The 16,833-nt window shown below is 41.1% G+C and overlaps 2 protein-coding genes across 3 annotated transcripts in view; one reads left to right on the forward strand and one right to left on the reverse strand.

Annotated features, from left to right (window-relative positions):
• The window catches only part of LOC115730703 (U3 small nucleolar RNA-associated protein 25-like), a 321,158-nt gene that overhangs the window by 32,850 nt on the left and 271,475 nt on the right, over positions 1-16,833 (reverse strand). The gene's annotated exons all lie outside the window — the stretch shown is intronic.
• Positions 1,880-3,948, forward strand: LOC115750777 (spermidine hydroxycinnamoyl transferase). Its single transcript, XM_030688330.2, has 2 exons — positions 1,880-2,452; positions 3,145-3,948. Exons 1-2 carry the CDS (start codon positions 1,880-1,882, stop codon positions 3,946-3,948), a joined length of 1,377 nt encoding a protein of 458 aa, XP_030544190.2.

A 16,833-nucleotide genomic window follows, 5' to 3' on the forward strand; every position in this document is an offset into this window, starting at 1 on the left:
GGGTTTAGGCACATGAATAGCTACTGCTATATATACTCTTTTTTACTTGTGATTGAGCAATATAATGAGAAGTGTGATGTGCTAATTATACTTGAATTCTTTATTAGACATAGCCCTAGTTTAAGGGTGAACCATGATAAAACTTTGTAACTCAATTTCTTTTTCTCGTTGTTACGCTTTACGTCGCTGTGATTGCGCGTCGAACCTTAACAATTTTAAAATACATTTTCACTTCAATCATTTTCCTAAAACAACAAAAGACATTCCATCTTTTTTTTATTAGTTTTTTGCCTTTTTGATCTTTATAAATGTTACGAAAGTTCCATTTAAGTAGATTTTAGCTTATAATCTCTATAATAGCAAAAGGAGGAACTCCGACATAGAGTTGTGTCGGGGTTGATATTCCTCCTAGTTTATGTCCATGTGTTTTCAAAAGATAGAAATGATTGTTGCGACCCTCCTGAATGGGGATGTCGAGGGAAACATGGGTTTAGAGGTAACATCGAATTGAGGGCCGATAGTCCTCAATCAAAGTAGGTTCTCCAAAACCCTTAACTTGAATGATGTTGGGATTTTTATTTTAATTCGATTAATCCTATGATAATTCTCTGTGATGAGTTGCCATTAGCTTATTGATCGGCTAGAAACGAATCGAGGAATTGTTAGTATACCTCACTTCCTACGCAATCGGAGATCTAGGGTTAGTGACTTGATTACATTAATTGTCTACTAGCGTCCTTTCGGCACTCTAACTTGACTGGTTTGTTACCTAAATGATTCATGTAATCTTTGACCATTTAATTATTCCATGCCACTAAATGATGTCCAAGTATGAGTATGTAATTGAGGAAAAGTAGACAAGCACAAGAAAAACAAATAAAATTTTCTAGGTGAAGTTATCATCCTTGTACCGCGCGCGCTTCCAACAAAATGCAATGTGAGCCTTGGAAGGGAAGTGATGAAATTCTTATGATGACTTTTCAATTTTCTAAGAGCATTATGGTAGTCCTTGGGAAGAAAATGACGAAATGTAAGAGGATGACTTATCAATTTCAATAATAATCTTGCTAAAATTGGAGTTTGGATGTAAATTTAAAGAACCTAAAACAAGACCACAAATTTACAGTTCTAATAGAAATAGTATATCATTCATGGCACCTGATTAATTGTCAAAAACCTATAAAACAAAATAAACAAATAAAAAAGAATACTTAGTATTGTCAAAGGTAGTCTCATGGGATCTGAATCCCTTAGCATTGATATTAGGAGTGACATTGATCAAATCGAGCCGTCCAAATCAAAATGGACGGCCTAATTTGGACAGTCCGATTTGATCCATGTCACCTCTTCAAAATTTTTAAAAATTCCCGCCCAAAATTTTCCCTCCTTTTCAAGAGGTGACGTGGATCAAATCAGGCCGTCCATTTTGATTTGGACGGCTCGATTTGATCAATGTTACTCCTAACATTGAATTGGCAATGCTAGGGTATCATTTCCGGCCTTATGATCATATTAGGATATAGATGTTTCCTAACTATCATTTAATCTTGTAGAACAATCAACAACAGAAACAAAAGTTCAGCTCTTTCTTTTCCTTTCTTTTTCTTCCTAATTTTTTTTTTTTTGGCGACATCCAACAAAGTATGTCACGATCAAAACCATCTCCACAATTCCAGAGCATTTGAAGCCACCACCAAGTTCATGCAAAATCTGTTCCCCTACAACTTCGGAAACATCCTCGGCGATCTTCACTCAAAGCATGCATCGTGTTGTTCCCTAAAGTTGATGCGTCCCTCTCTCAAATTGTCATCCCCAATTTAAATGCAAAGTCAAGGGCTCACATTGTCACCCCCCATCAAAAGTTGCACAATCCAGCAAAATGTCCATGACTATGAGGTATCTAGGCACCTACACCGTAAAGCCCGAAGAGGCGACGTGGGGCGGCCACCTCCCGCTCTCGGAGCTAGACCAAATCGGCACCATCACTCATGTGCCCACCATTTACTTCTACAAGCCGCCCCCCGAATGGCTCCACCCAGCCGATGCCATCTTCGCCGCTCTCCGGGGTTCGCTGAGCCGCGCGCTGGTCCCGTTCTATCCGCTCGCGGGCAAGCTCAGGTGGCTCGAAGGGGGACGTCTCCAGCTGGACTGCAATGCCACGGGTGTCCATCTCATTGAGGCCGAATCCGGAGGCGAGCTGGACGACCTGGGCGATTTCTCTCCGTGTCCGGAGTTTGAACAGCTCGTGCCGAGCGTGGACTACACGAAGCCGATCCATGAGCTGCCACTGTTGTTGGTTCAAGTCACCAAGTTCAAGTGTGGCGGGCTCACCCTGAGCATCTCCATATCTCATGCGGTTGCCGACGGGCCGAGCGCTCTTCATTTCATGACCGAGTGGGCCCGGCTCGCTCGAGGCGAGCGGCTGAGCGTCGAGCCGTATTATGATAGGAAGGTCGGTTACATCTAAACTTTATTATATCAAAACGGGTCTAGGCTGGCTACTTGAACATCCATGAAACACTAAGCAAGAGTATCCAAAACTTTTAACACGAACAATATGGAACTTCTTTAAAAATTCAGGAAAACTAAGATTTTTGGGGCACCCACTTTCGAATTTCCATTATTACCCCTGCTTGCAAATAAGTGATCGCCAAAGTACGAAGTTCAATTTGGCGACGTGTTACTTCAAGCTCATTGCAATTTCCATCTTTCCACGTATCGTAATTTTATATAATTTTGCCCGTTGTCGAATGTGTTCTTACGTCAACTCGCATTTTCAAATTTCTTTACAAGCTTCCCCGCGAATATTCTATATTGCATTTCTTATTGCTTTTTTCTGTTAAATTGCCAATCATACCCTTACATACGTGATTATCTAACACCCATGTTGGATAACCTTAAAAGTTTGACTTTTGTTTTCACTTTTTTGTCGATTCTAAATTATGTAGCTTATGCAACATAATCCGTAATTCAATTGATAAGTTGATCTTCATTATGGATGTTCGATATCTTTCTTACTCTCTTTTAATATTAGTCAGACAATTTCTACATCAAAACTTGGAACATTATTTCATCCATGGTAGTCGTCTATTTGCATTAGTGATGCTCAAAGTACTAATTTTTCTCGACTAATTTTTCAACAAGGTTTTATGGGTGGGCGAAGATCCCTCCGAAGCACTGCCGCCGCCGCCGCCACAGTTGGAGCACTCCGAGTTCGACCCCCCGCCGCTGCTGATCGGCCAGACTAACAACCTAGAAGAGCGTAAGAAGAAGACCACTGTGGCCATGCTGAAGTTGACGAAGACACAAGTTGAAACGCTGAAGAACGCAGCGAACGAGGACCGAGACGGCCAGCATATGCGCCCGTACACCCGATACGAGACGATGGCTGCACATATATGGCGGTGTGCGTGCAAGGCGCGCAAACACAAGCCTGAGCAGCCGACCGCACTGGCCATCTGCGTCGACTCCCGCCGCCGCCTGCAGCCACCACCGAAGCTCGGATACTTCGGCAACGCAACCCTGGACGTGATTGCCTCTGGCACGTCCGGCGAGCTGGTGTCGAGCCCACTCGGGTGCACCTCGAGCAAGATCCGAGATGCCATCGAGAGGGTGACCCACGACTACGTGAGGTCGGCCATCAAGCACATCCGGGAACAGCCGGATCTGACCTTGTTTCAGGATGTGCATGCCCTAGGAAGCACACGAGGGCCTTTCTATGGAAACCCTAATCTCGGGGTGGTGAGCTGGGTGACGCTGCCGATCTACGGCCTCGACTTCGGGTGGGGGAGAGAGGTCCACATGGGGCCCGGCAACCACGATTTTGACGGCGATTCTCTGGTCCTTCCGAGCCTTGAGGAAGAAGGCGGCTTGGTTGTGGCTCTGTGCTTGCAAATCGCGCACATGGAAGATTTCAAGAAGTTCTTCTATGAGGACATCGTTGGTTAATTCATGAACTCATGAACGTATCTAAATATGACATTAAGATCCTAAGAATTAGCATAACTAATTTGGTCGTACCATGTCAATGTGAAATAAGTATATCATTTGTCAATTTAGCTTCGCAAATTTACTGTTAAATGCCTTGCTAGTGATTTGTCTGCCTGCATAATGGAGCATTACTATTAGATTGGAATGTCTAGTTTCTAATGGATGAAGGTTCCACGGTATTTGGAGTCTACGAGATAATCCTCAATTTCCTAAGTGTAGCTCGGTCTATGAAAGATTGAGTCTCCAAAGGTGAGATGCTAAGTAAGTGAGCATCCACCCCACTATATGATGTCCTATATCTTGGGCTGGATTACTTAGGTGTTCGAACATTCTATTTTGTCACACTTGTGTTACCCTCTAAATATCCGACCACTCTAATATATGTTGGTACCTGAGCCTAGTGACATGTCGTCGTCTTGGACAAGATGTGGTTGCACTCCCGGACCGTGTGCATGACCACCGTGATGTCCAATCAGTCGATTTGAGAAGATAAGTAATCTTTAATTGTTGAGGCATGGCGATTGGCGTTATGAGATGAAGAAGATGAAGAGGAGATTAAGTAGGGGATTTTGATGGATGTCGTGGTCTTTTCTCCACATCAAAGGTGACCTCCTTGAACCCATCAATTAAAGTAGCATCCCAAACTAACCATCCTAATGCTTCTAACACTAACTCAAGACAATGTTTCAAGAGGGTCATGGGCTTGTTCATGTTTCCTTCGGAGTGTCTTAATCGGGAAATCATTACTCGTGTCAAGGATGAACACGAAGACGAGCCACGATACGATTCTTTGCTTCAAGAAGACTCGAGGAGCGACGAAGAAATCACTTTCGGAGATCAAGGAGAATCTCCTCGTCGCTGAAAAATAACTCAGATGCTATTCGTTTAAGAGGATGATAATTGGCTTCGTAACAACTTATTTCACGCTCAGTGCACTTTCTCTTGGCAAGGTATGTGACTTCGTCATCGACGGTGAAAGTTGTGAGAATGTTGTGGCACCACCATGATAGACAAATTGTGTCTCAAGGTGGAGAACCATCCACATCTTTACAAGCCTTTTTTGGCTTGGGAAAGAGAATGACTAAAGTAAATAAATGATGATTTATTTAATTCTCCATTAGAGAAAATAATAAAGAATTTGATGACGTTCTCACGAATGTAGGGAAAATTATAAAAAAGAAGAAGTTATAATCGGTTGCAGTTGTATCAATTTAGTATTAAATCTTTTCAGTCATGAATATTTTACATTTGTGCCAATTCGGTCATTCCCGTTGAAAATCGCTGATGTGACGTAGCCGGTGCTGACGTTTTTAATAATAATTTAATGTATTATCAATCCTTTATTTTTTTTATTTATTTTCCTTTTCTTTTATTTATTGTTCTTTTTTTCTTTCCTTCTTTCTCTAGCTGGCTGCCAAGCCCGGATATTAGCCAGAGGCAAGGGCCAATGCTAGATGAACAAAGGAGAAGATAAAGAGAAAGAAAATAAAATAAAAATCGAAAATATCTATCATACTATTAAGAATGTCATGTGATTATCGGTTGGCGTCCACATTATCGTTCGAAAGACTAAATTAACATAAATATAAAAAAAAATTATAACTGAATTGACATAATTATATTAATTTTATTATTGTTCTTGTCAACTTTTCTCATGAAATGTATGCTACTTGCATTTTGGACGAGCGTTCTTATATGATTGGAGGAGGATCAATGATGGCCTCAAAAGCACCTGCTCATTTGTCAAATAAAGGTGGTGTCAAGATCACGTAGGGCCCTCGTAAGATGATGGGAAGATCTGAGCCTACTCAAGAAAAAGGAAACAATCTTTTTTCCAAGTGTCACTTTCCCAAGCATTGAAGGACTCCTAGGAGGCCTATGCTCTTGTTGCTGTAGTCCGAAGAAAATGAGGCAACAGAGGCGATTCCAACAATTTTGCAGCCTTTACTTGATGAACTCTGTGAAGTTATGCCGGACGAAATTCCATCCTGTTGTAATTTAAGACGCAAAACTGCAAATTAGGATCTTGCAATTTATGTCAATGCAAAAAAGAGCCAGAGAATTAAATGAAAAACAAATAACATCAAAGGTTTACATAATTCGATATCGAGTGCCGGTGTTCACTTGCACGGAGAAAGCCGGTCACAACTAATTCACTATAATCAGAGAATTCAAATTATAAATAGCTCACACACTCGAGTGTTTTTCAAACCTAAATTGAACCCAAATTCTAAGCATTTACAGATAAACAACTCATCCTGGATATAAACCTCACCGGCACAAATCTCAGAGTGTTTAAGCTCTGCCTCCCGGCCGAGCCAAAGGGAGAAAACTCAACTCCCACGATACGAGGAGTTTACCGTGCGGCCTGCTCTTCAATGCCTCTCTGGCGCGTGTGGCTTCCTCCTCCAAGACACCTGGTCGCTCTTCTTGTGCGGTCATGTCAAGGCCAAGAAAAAACCTACTGTCACTTCTGCTCTCTTTTCCTGTGGGACAACTGGAGGGCTAAAGAGTTACTAGGGTTCCCTTTTCTTTTTCTCTCTACTTTTCCTTGGGCCCAAAAGAAAAATTGATAAAATAAGTAAGATCATATTTTTGTTTTGTAGTGCCCACTTCCTTTTACAAGTTTAACCTGCATCAATTTGCCAGAGTCCACCTTTTTAATTCATTTTGCAGTCAAACTTGATTTTATCCAACCGGATCGGATTCCATAATCGGCTCAAGCTCGAAACATAATTTAACAGTTCTCCATATTATCTCGATGTTTGAAGCTAAGTCATAGCGCTCATCGTTCATGCTAGCTCTCCCAACGCTCCGACGGGCGCTCACTCTCCAAAGATGCCAATCGAACTCAAGCAAAGCTTGAGCTTTGCCAAAGGAATGGACTTAGTCATCATGTCCGCTAGATTTTTCGCTATCGGAATCTTCTTCACAACATCCAAACCCTTCGCTAAGACATCTAGGATGAAATGGTACCTGATGTCAATATGTTTCGTTTGCTCGTGATAAATTAGATTATATGTCGGATGTATCACATCTTGGTTATTGCAATGCATATCAATACTTTTTCGTGCCAACGCAAAGTCCGAGAGCAAACCTTGTAGTCATATCATCGCCTTCGCTATAAAGGTCATGCCATGTACTCTATTTCAGTTGAAGATAAGGCAACGTGGTCCCGTAAGGACGCTTTTCAACTAATCGCACCACCCGTAAGCATAAACATGCACCCTGCTAAATACTTACACTCATCCAAGTCACCGGCATGGTGAATCCACATAACGAGTGGTTTCACTGCCATTGTCGTCCCTCTAGTATACTATACCCACATCCGTTGTCTTCTTCAAATATATGATGATCCACTTCCCAATGAACTTTATCGGGACGCATCATGTATTGACTAACTAAGCTCACAACTTGTGAAATGTCGGGCCTAGTGCATACTATAACATACATAATACTACCCATCGAATTACAATAAGGAACACATGACATATGCTTCTCCTTCTCCTTAGTCTGCAGTGATAACTTATCAAAAAGTTTAAAGTACTTCGATAAAAGTGCACTCACAAATTTCGCCGATTGCATGTTAAAACGTGTTATGTCTATTTTCTTTGTAGCACCTAAATCTTTCATCTCAAACTCAACACTCAATCGCCTCTTCAAGACATCAGTATCAGACGGATCCTTAGTTGCTATCAACTTATCATCAAAATGTAACAATAGATAAATCAAAGACCTATCCTCAATCTCTTAAAGTAAACACAACTATCCATCTAACTTTTCGAATAGTCCGGGCTTGCCATGAAAGCATCAAAATGCTTATATCACTATCTAGGAGACTATTTAGCCATATAAAGATTTCTTCAACAAGCAAACGTGATCTTCCTTATCGGGAATAACAAATCCCTCAGGCTGCCTTATATAAATTCGCTCCTCCAATTCTCCATGAAGAAACACAATTTTCACATTTAGTTGCTTCACTCAAGATCCTGTTGCAGTAACTAAGGCAAGCAATACACGAATAAAAGTATGCCTTACCATAAGAGAAAACACCTCATTGTAGTAAATGCCCTCTCATTATGCATACCGCTTCGCAACAAGTTTCACCTTATATCTTACTGCCTCAACACTAATAATGCATCCTTCCGTTTGTATACCCACTTGCTTCCGACAATCTTCTGACTCTTGGGTAATTTGACAAACTCCCATGTCGGATTTCAATGGAGTGATTCCCTCAGGCTGCTTCATGTAAATTCACTCCTCCAACTCTCTATGAAGAAAAGCCGTTTTCACATCTAGTTGCTCAGCTCGAGATCTTGTGTAACAACTAAGGCAAGTAATACACGAATAAAAGTATGCCTTACCACAAGAGAAAAAACCTCATTGTAGTCAATGCCCTCTCGCTATGTACACCCCTTTGCGACAAGTTTCGCCTTACATCTTGCTGCCTTGATACCAAGAATGCCCTCCTTCCATTTGTAAACTCACTTACTTCTGACAATCTTCTAACTCTTGGGTACCTTGATCAACTCTCATGTTTGATTTCGATGGAGTGATTCCATCTCTTCGATCATAGCCCTAGACACTTGGATAACCCAAAACTAGCCATCGCCTCGGAATAAGACGAATGTTCATCTATGTCCACCTCATTACCTAATGTCAACGCATATGCAATGTTACTATAAACATAATATACTAATAGTTAGATTTGCCTTCTCTGTCCGCCCTCGGCTATAGTGTGTTGCGGTTGTGCTAGGTTTTTAGTATCACCAACTTTAGGAACTGCGGCCTTATATGTAGTGTTATCTTTGAGGTTTCCGGAGTCTCCGCTTGAAGCTCCACCCCACTATCGACATTATGATCTATCTACTTTACTGGTAGTGTCTCAATAATCCCCACTTGAAGCATTGCGGTCTCATCAAAGATGACATCTCTGCTTATTAGAAAACCAGGTGATTTGGGATATGTGACACCCACAATTTTAGCAATTAATAAAACGTATATAGATTGGATTACTGATTAACCATGAATTAAGAAAATGTGATATGACAGCCTAAACAACGAATAGGACTAGTAAGGACGAGACAAGCCAGGGCGAAAATCGCCAACCCCGCCCGGCCAAGCCCGGCTGATGCTGGATGTCCGCCTAGCCGGCGTGATATCGGGGCTGCCTAGCCCGGGTAGCTTACGGCTACCTATCCAGTTGAACGGCACTTACGATGGCTTGAATTTTCATTAGTTTGTTTGATATATAAGATGGGTTATGTAATGATGTTTAGATTTTGCTTGTGAAATTATATGTGGATAAACGAAGTGAAGCTTTGATGTTAAGTGCATTAGTTTGAATGTTGGACGACAACATGAGGTTTTGAATCGGTTGAGTTTGTTCCGGATGTTGAGGGGGAATGAAAACCACCATACTTGGACCATGGCTGACCCACTTAACGCCCACCCCTATATAAAGACCTTTTCTCTCTCTCTCTCTCTCTCTCTCTCTCTCTCTCTCTCTCTCTCATTTTCCTCTTCCCCTCCCTAATTTTTGCGCATGGCCTCCTTTCCCTCATGAATTTCGCTTGAGAGCTTCAACCCACGCCGCTCCTCGCTAGCTCATTTTAGCTCACCCTCGATGGCGACTATAGTGGCAGCCACCGCTTCTCGACCTCAACCTCATCTCTATATAGCTCTTGTTCCCCTCACTTCAGCTCATCGTTTCCCATTTGCTCGTTGGTGGCCGCGCGACGCAATGAAGGAGGAAGAAGACCTGTGCTTCATTCAATCGCAGATCGACTTTGCTTTCGCTCTATTTGATTCTAAGGCAAGTGAAGCTTCTAAGTCTTTTGTTTGCTTGCTTATTTGTTACTTGATTGGCCGCGACATTTTGTTTTGGTTATGGATATTTATAACTGAAGTTTGTCTTGCATGTGGAGGCAAACATGGTTGATTGTACGATCCATTGCTTGATTTGACGTCTGTGAGTCTTAGGTATGTCAATTGTGTGAGCCGATCATATGGATTTTCATCGAAAGGGTTTAAATTTGAGTTGCTTGGCTTATGGGTCTTGGCCGTGTACCTTAAATGGGTGTGATAAGTGTGAATGTGGATTTTCGACATTGTGCTTGATCATGTGTGAGAAGTGTGGTGTCATATAGTTATTGAATTATGTTGTTGCAATGTCGAGTTGCATTGCATTTAAGAATCAAGGTATGAGTTATCTTCTGGCTTGTGAAAATGTGTGGTTAAGCTCATCCGGGATGGTTATTCTGCCTGTTGAGTTCTGAATTATTTAGTTTGCATTTGAATCTGAGTAATTGAATTGAGGATACCGTCGGCTTGTATCCCGACGAGGACGTTTAATATCCGCCTATATCCGGATAATGCCCCGTGGGAGCCTCGGTGAAAATCGGTAAGTCTATGGCTTGTGTCCCATTAGAATGGAATGCCCGAGGCCTTTGTCCCTCGGAAGCCCTAGAGTAAGGGTGAAATTGAGTCCCGCATCCCTCATGATTCCCATGGCTGGCGTCCTATGGACGAAAAATTGAGGTGTTTATCCCTCATAATCGAGATACGTGTCCCTCGAAACGAAAATGAAGGCCTATATCCCTTATGAAGCCGAAAATGAAGTAAAAACTAAAATGTAAACGCGTGGTCGTTTGGATGTTCGTATTCGTGTGAGGTCCTATTGCATGAGTGTGTGGTGTCGTCATGAGTCTCACTTTGCATGTCCTTAATGTTGAGTCTTGCTCGATTGAGCGATGAACCGCTTGATAGTTGTTGAGTTATTTGTTTCATTACTAAGCTATTAGCTCACTCTTGTGGTTAAACTATTTTTCGGATAGTTAGGTATGTCAATTCCTCCCGCCATCCTTACTCTTCCTTATGGTACATCTGTTGACTATGTACATACGTAGGAATAGTATTATGATCCTGAGTTTCCTGCAAAGCGGTTTCGTTTGTTGGTTTCTATCCTTTGGGTAGACATAGGGTTGCCCGAGGTATTGATCCCGCTTCATTTCATATCATTGTTCATGATGGACCCATCCGGTCATCTGTCTAGTCCATTACTCGTTTATACCCTCGACGACGACCATGGAGTGGAGTAGTAGAAATGTTCGGAGTTACGGGAAGGCTAGTTTGTACAGGCAAGCATTTTAATGGTAGTGTTGCGGTGGACACTTTTTGGTTGGGCCGTAGAGTAGTATGGACATGGATGGGGGTAGTAGCGGAGGAGATAGTTAGTGTTGTTGGTGGTGATCTTTTGCTAATATCCCAGTTGTCCTTTTAAAACTCCGATGTGTGTGTGTGTGTGTGTGTATATATATATATATATATATATATTTTTTTTTTTTTTTTTTTTTGCGGCAGACACTTTTTGTTTAATTGAAAATCTGATGTTCTGATGTGTGTGGATGTGTGATAGCATGACAGGTGTGTGAAGTAAACCCCTAAAAAGGCCAACCTTTATTGCGTGAGTGCCTATATTTGAGTGTCTTGTTGTGCCTCGTTAAGAGGCTTCCATAGCGTTTTTGGCATGCATCTTTGATTTATATTTAAAACATATTAAGTGAGACTCCCTTAAAAATGCGGCGGCCTGGGACGTTACGGTGCCCTCATATCACCGACCGCCCGGTCGCGTCGCCAAGGCTCCTGTCTTTGTTCCCATACTCCGTAGTGAAAAGTTATTGGTAAAAAAAGTAAATCAATAGTAAGTCAATTAGGTAATGATAAGATTTATGCTATTTTCGAGCATCTAATGATAGGATAAATCAATGTCACTTTCAAACATTTAATGATAAGATACGATCAATATCATTTTCAAGTATTTAATGATAAGATACGATCAATATCATTTTCAAGTATTTAATGATAGGATAAAATTAATGTCATTTTCAAGCATTAAATGATAAGATAAAGTTCATTAATTACCATACAAGTGGACCAATCAAACGTCGATAAGTAGCTAGGCTAGAATCTAAGAGAGATAGGCTTTTAGGTGGGTCAATAAGATTAAGACACCAAAGCAAGGTCATTAATGAAGTAGCTTGTGAGAGAAGTTGAAAAACTACTATAAATAGGGGTACAGTTTCTTCATTTCTAACAACCATCAATCCTCTCCTTCTCTCATGCCATCTCTCTCTCACGCCCACCCACCTCCTTCCTCACGTGATCTCACTTGCTCGGTCACACTCTCACTCGCCCTTTGTGTGTTACCGGGTAGTCCTACGTCAAAAAAGATAGGGGAATTACTGGTTTTAAAATAGGGATGTTAGTTTAATGATTTGATGAAGATAATGCATGGCTATTCCTTATGAATGAAGCGAAATGAGTGTCGTAACGTGTGTATAAACTTGCTTAAGGAAGATTGAGAAACATGTCATTCTTGTGTGCATGATTATTTATTGCATTTGGTATCGGATGTTTCTTAGAATATGTAAATGGTATGATAATCCTAATCAAGATTAATAAATAGATCATGCGTATGCAAGTATGTGATTGTCATTTAAAAGATGATTTCTACCACCGTTAGCGAGAAAAGCAACGGTGTAAAGACTTGAGGTAACGACATATTTTTCTGACCGTTGCTCGCGACAACGGAATTATCCGTCGTCAACCACTAAAAGTATTACTTGAGGCAATGGCATAGACATCATTTACCTAATGATGATATGATATATTTCTGTCGCCATACATGTGCAATGATGACGTTGCCAGATCAGAAAATCCCGATGGGAGGCTTGAGAAAAGAAAGCTCAAAAGTAAAAAGAAAGAATGTCTGTTGCATTGTTTGAGTTTATGTTTGACATTTTGATAGATGTCGTATATGTTTATCATGAGTAATGGAAGGTTTGGGAAAAGAAAACCCGAAAGAGGAAAAGATAAATTTACTACATTTATTAAGTTTATGATTGATACTATGACTAATGTCATGCTTGATAAATTTGAGTAATGAAACACATGATAGCTTTGTGGTTCACGACATCCGGTGTTATAACTTCTACTCTATCTTGAAGTTAGTGCTTTTTCTACTGGGTTGTATGCTCATCACTTCATTTTTCAAGGAACTAGCATGGCTCGGTTGGTCCCGCGCTTAGCTTGGTTACAGGTATGAACATTCAAGAAAGGGGCATAGTGTATGTTAGTTCCGGTGTTATGTATACTAGGATTAAATATACCATATGGCTTGATATGGGTAGGATGGAGCATATTTCGGTGCGGTTCGTGGCCTAGTGTCTAAATATTGACGGTAATCTAGTCGGGCCTCTTTAGGGCTATGACGGACCCCGAGTTTCTAGAGAGGATAATCGGCTGCTCGGGAGTAAGCTACCATGGAGCCCCAATCCGGATAATATGATAATAGGTGTGGTTGTGAGGCATGAGGGCCAAGATGTCTAGTAAGAAGTTTCAATATGTGTGTTCATATGATATGAGAAGTTGTGAGCTTACCCATTTCCTTTCCCTTCCCCGCAATCTGGACTAGATGTAGTTTTATGGGGGAATTATATAATGTTTAAGTAGTAGATGTAATATATCAAATAACAAGGGTTGTATGACTCAAACGAAGAAGTCTATTTTTGATGTTTTGGTTGCTCCTTATCCGTGTGCTAAAATGGTAGGGAAATTCCATCTTGAAAACATTGGTTAGATGAGTAAATATTGATAAGTCGGGAGGGGATTATCCTGGGATGTCACAAGATCAGTACACTATAGTCGATAGCCTTTTACCCTATATACATAACCCAGAAATATGCACTTCTTCACCCTCCACTCAAGCTTACCATCACTTGTATTAGCATACGTAGGATATCCGAATACTCGTAATCCGGAGTAATCAGTAGGTTTCCCCGATCATACTTTCTCGGGAGTTCTTCACTCAATAGAAGATGATGGAGATCGATTAACCATGTAACATGCCATATTCACTGCCTTAGCCTAAAATTCCTTGCCTAGTCCAGCATGCGAAAGCATGCACCGAGCTCACTCAAGTAAAGGTCTATTCTTTCGTTCTGCTATGCCATTCTATTGCAATGTCCCAAGTCTTGTGCGGTGTTTCACAATCCCTTCTCTCTCTTAAAACTCAGTAAAAATTTTATCACAGAATTTCATGCCATTATCGATTCTTAGGCACTTGAATTGCTTATCAAGTTGCGTTTCAATCAATGCCTTAAATTTCTTGAGCCAATCGAAAGAATCATATTTATGTTTCGGAAAGTATACTCATAACTTCCTCGAATAGCTTTCGATAAATGTCAGCATATATTGGGCACCTCCTTTCGAAGGTACATGAGACAGGCCCTAGATGTCCGAATAAATGTACTCAATTGGTTGAGCTCCGGTACATGTCTCTCCACCCCATCGTGCATTCAAATCGAACCTGTCCCTATCCCCATAACCTTGCAGGCTACGTTCAGCCTGTTTAGTTCAACATTTGGAAGGGGTTTTGGGGCTCAAAAGTCCATTGGTCAAATACAAATAGCATTTGTTTCGTTTTCTACTCAACTTTAAGGAAATGCAATTGCATTTCCAAAAACCCCTAAAGGCCTTTACTTTAAAGTAGCTTCGAAGGTACTTTGGAAAGTTGCATTTTTGAAATGCAATTATAATTTTTTATTTTTTTAATCTTCTTATTTTCTTCTTTATTTTATTTTATTTTATATTTTTTTTCTCCTTCTCCCTCCTCCTTCGTCCTCCTTCCCGCACATGCTTCCTCATTCCTCTGCTTGCTGCTCCTTCCTTCGCTAACCGCGGACCTCGGTGACAACGGTCGCTCGACGATTGACCATGATACACGGGGCCGGCGAGCTCGAGGCTTAGCGATGAGAGCATTAGCATCGCCGGATCTAGCTCGGCCTCGACCAAACGAGGCGTGCCTCACGTCGGCAGTCTCTAGGGAGACCGAGCCTTGCTGGATCTAGGTGGGGTCGGCCTCGAGTGAGCAAGGCTGGTGGCCTCGCCGGATTCGGAGAGACTCGGCCTCGGCTCAGCGGCCGCCGTCGTGGCCGACAACGTGCGAAGAAGAAATTAATGAATGAAGAAGGAAAAAAAGAGAGAAATTTTTTTAAAAAAAAGTAATTAAAAATAAAAATAATCTTTATTAAAAAAAATAAAAAATAAAAATAAAAATCAAATTATTTACAAAGGTTATTTTTTACAAAACGACATTCACATCAAACATTCTTTCCAATGTGTTTTTAAATTACATTTTCCCAAACACTATTTGCATTTTGGAAATCCCCTTTAACCCAAAGGTATTTTCATTTTTGCAAGGATATTTCTCCAAAGTTGAACCAAACAGGCTCGTTATTCCCAATTAGAACTCTATCACCATCCGTTGTATGATAAGTAGTAAACTAGTTTCTATGAGGCGTCCCGAATCTGGCTAATGGTCATACACAAGACAGCCTCTATATCACTAGTGCTCTCATCAGCAACATTCACCACATTGCTTGTGGCATTCTACCTGTTACCTCTATTTCTTTGCTTCGGACAATCTCTCCCGATGTGACCCATGACACTCAAAGAACTTCATGCGTCCGTTGGACTTTCTATGACGTAACTCCGTCCCGCTTTTACTTTCGTTGATATTGGACCCCCGATGATGATCTCTACCCTGAATTATTAGTCCTTGCGCTACATCCTACGCTAGATTATCATCTCACAAATTTCTCTATCACTCCTTATAAAACAAGTTGGACTTTACCGCTTCCGAAGTAATCGTGGAGTGCTCCCGGAACTATAGTAAAGAAGCTAGCAACATCATACCTATTCTTCATCATCAAGAATTTTATTGACGTTCTTCAAATCTATCATGAGTTTATTGAAATCTTCTAGGTGGGATCTAATAGACGTGTCTTCAGTATATCTAAACTAAAACATCCTTTTCAACTTGTATAAACGATTGCTCAAACTCGTCATTATATCGACGTAAAGACGTCATATACATTAAATGTTGCCGAAGCACCATAATCAATGCATAATTTGCTCTATAATCATCTTCACCAATTTGCTCTATAATTCGCATAATTCTCTTTGAGACTTGAAATGGACCATTCGCTCTCGGTTTGATTTGCACGCACACCTAGAAGACCTTTTTTTAGGTCTCATTCCGTAAGATGCCTTGTTTGGAATTGGATCGCCGAACACAAAATTCATGCAACGTTGAGTCTCCTTCACATCAACAACGTCAGATGTGTTAAATTATGTCTCGAGTTTGAGTCATTACTGAATTCGATCCGGTTGGATAAACCAAGATTTGACCGCAAAATGAATTAAAGAGGTGGACTATGGCCAGTTGCTGCAGGTTGAACATGTAAAAGGAAGTAGGCATCATTCTCCCCGACCACCTCTATTAACACCTCATCCGATAGGTTCAACAAGATTATACTCTTGGTACCTGCACAATCAATTTAAACGTGCGAAGCTTCACAAGTAGGGACGCCTGTATCTCTTAATGAATATCATGTTCACAACAGGAGATTTATTGTAGGTGGAGGAGATGACACGGGAAGCCTCACAAATAACGAAGCCTAAAGCTCGTAATGGATCTGGTGAAATATACATTGCATGAAATTCTAAATGCAAGTTGAAGTGCGTTGTGCGCAAGCAAAGCCCCTCTCGATATGGATTCTAAGTAGTCTAGGATAAACCCCATAAACACTTGGAGAGAGAGAGAGAGGATGTAAGGAGGCAGCCTGCCATTATCGTTTTGAACTCAAATTTAATCCCAACGTCCAGCGCGAGGTATAGATTTGGGAGAATGTGCACCGAACGAGAGCCGTTGGACTCAATTCAGCATTACCTCTAAACCCGTTATTTCCCCAACACCCATGTTGGGAGGGTCGTGACTCG

Source organism: Rhodamnia argentea, chromosome 4 (assembly GCF_020921035.1).
Source record: "Rhodamnia argentea isolate NSW1041297 chromosome 4, ASM2092103v1, whole genome shotgun sequence".
NCBI lineage: Eukaryota > Viridiplantae > Streptophyta > Magnoliopsida > Myrtales > Myrtaceae > Rhodamnia > Rhodamnia argentea.

What these genes read in the sequence shown, in the direction of transcription:
- LOC115750777 (XM_030688330.2), top strand. Translation starts at nt 1,880, where the DNA reads ATGTCCATGACTATGAGGTATCTAGGCACCTACACCGTAAAGCCCGAA. An exon ending in AGCCGTATTATGATAGGAAG is followed by an intron (nt 2,453 to 3,144) that starts GTCGGTTACATC and finishes TTTTTCAACAAG; the next exon opens with GTTTTATGGGTGGGCGAAGA.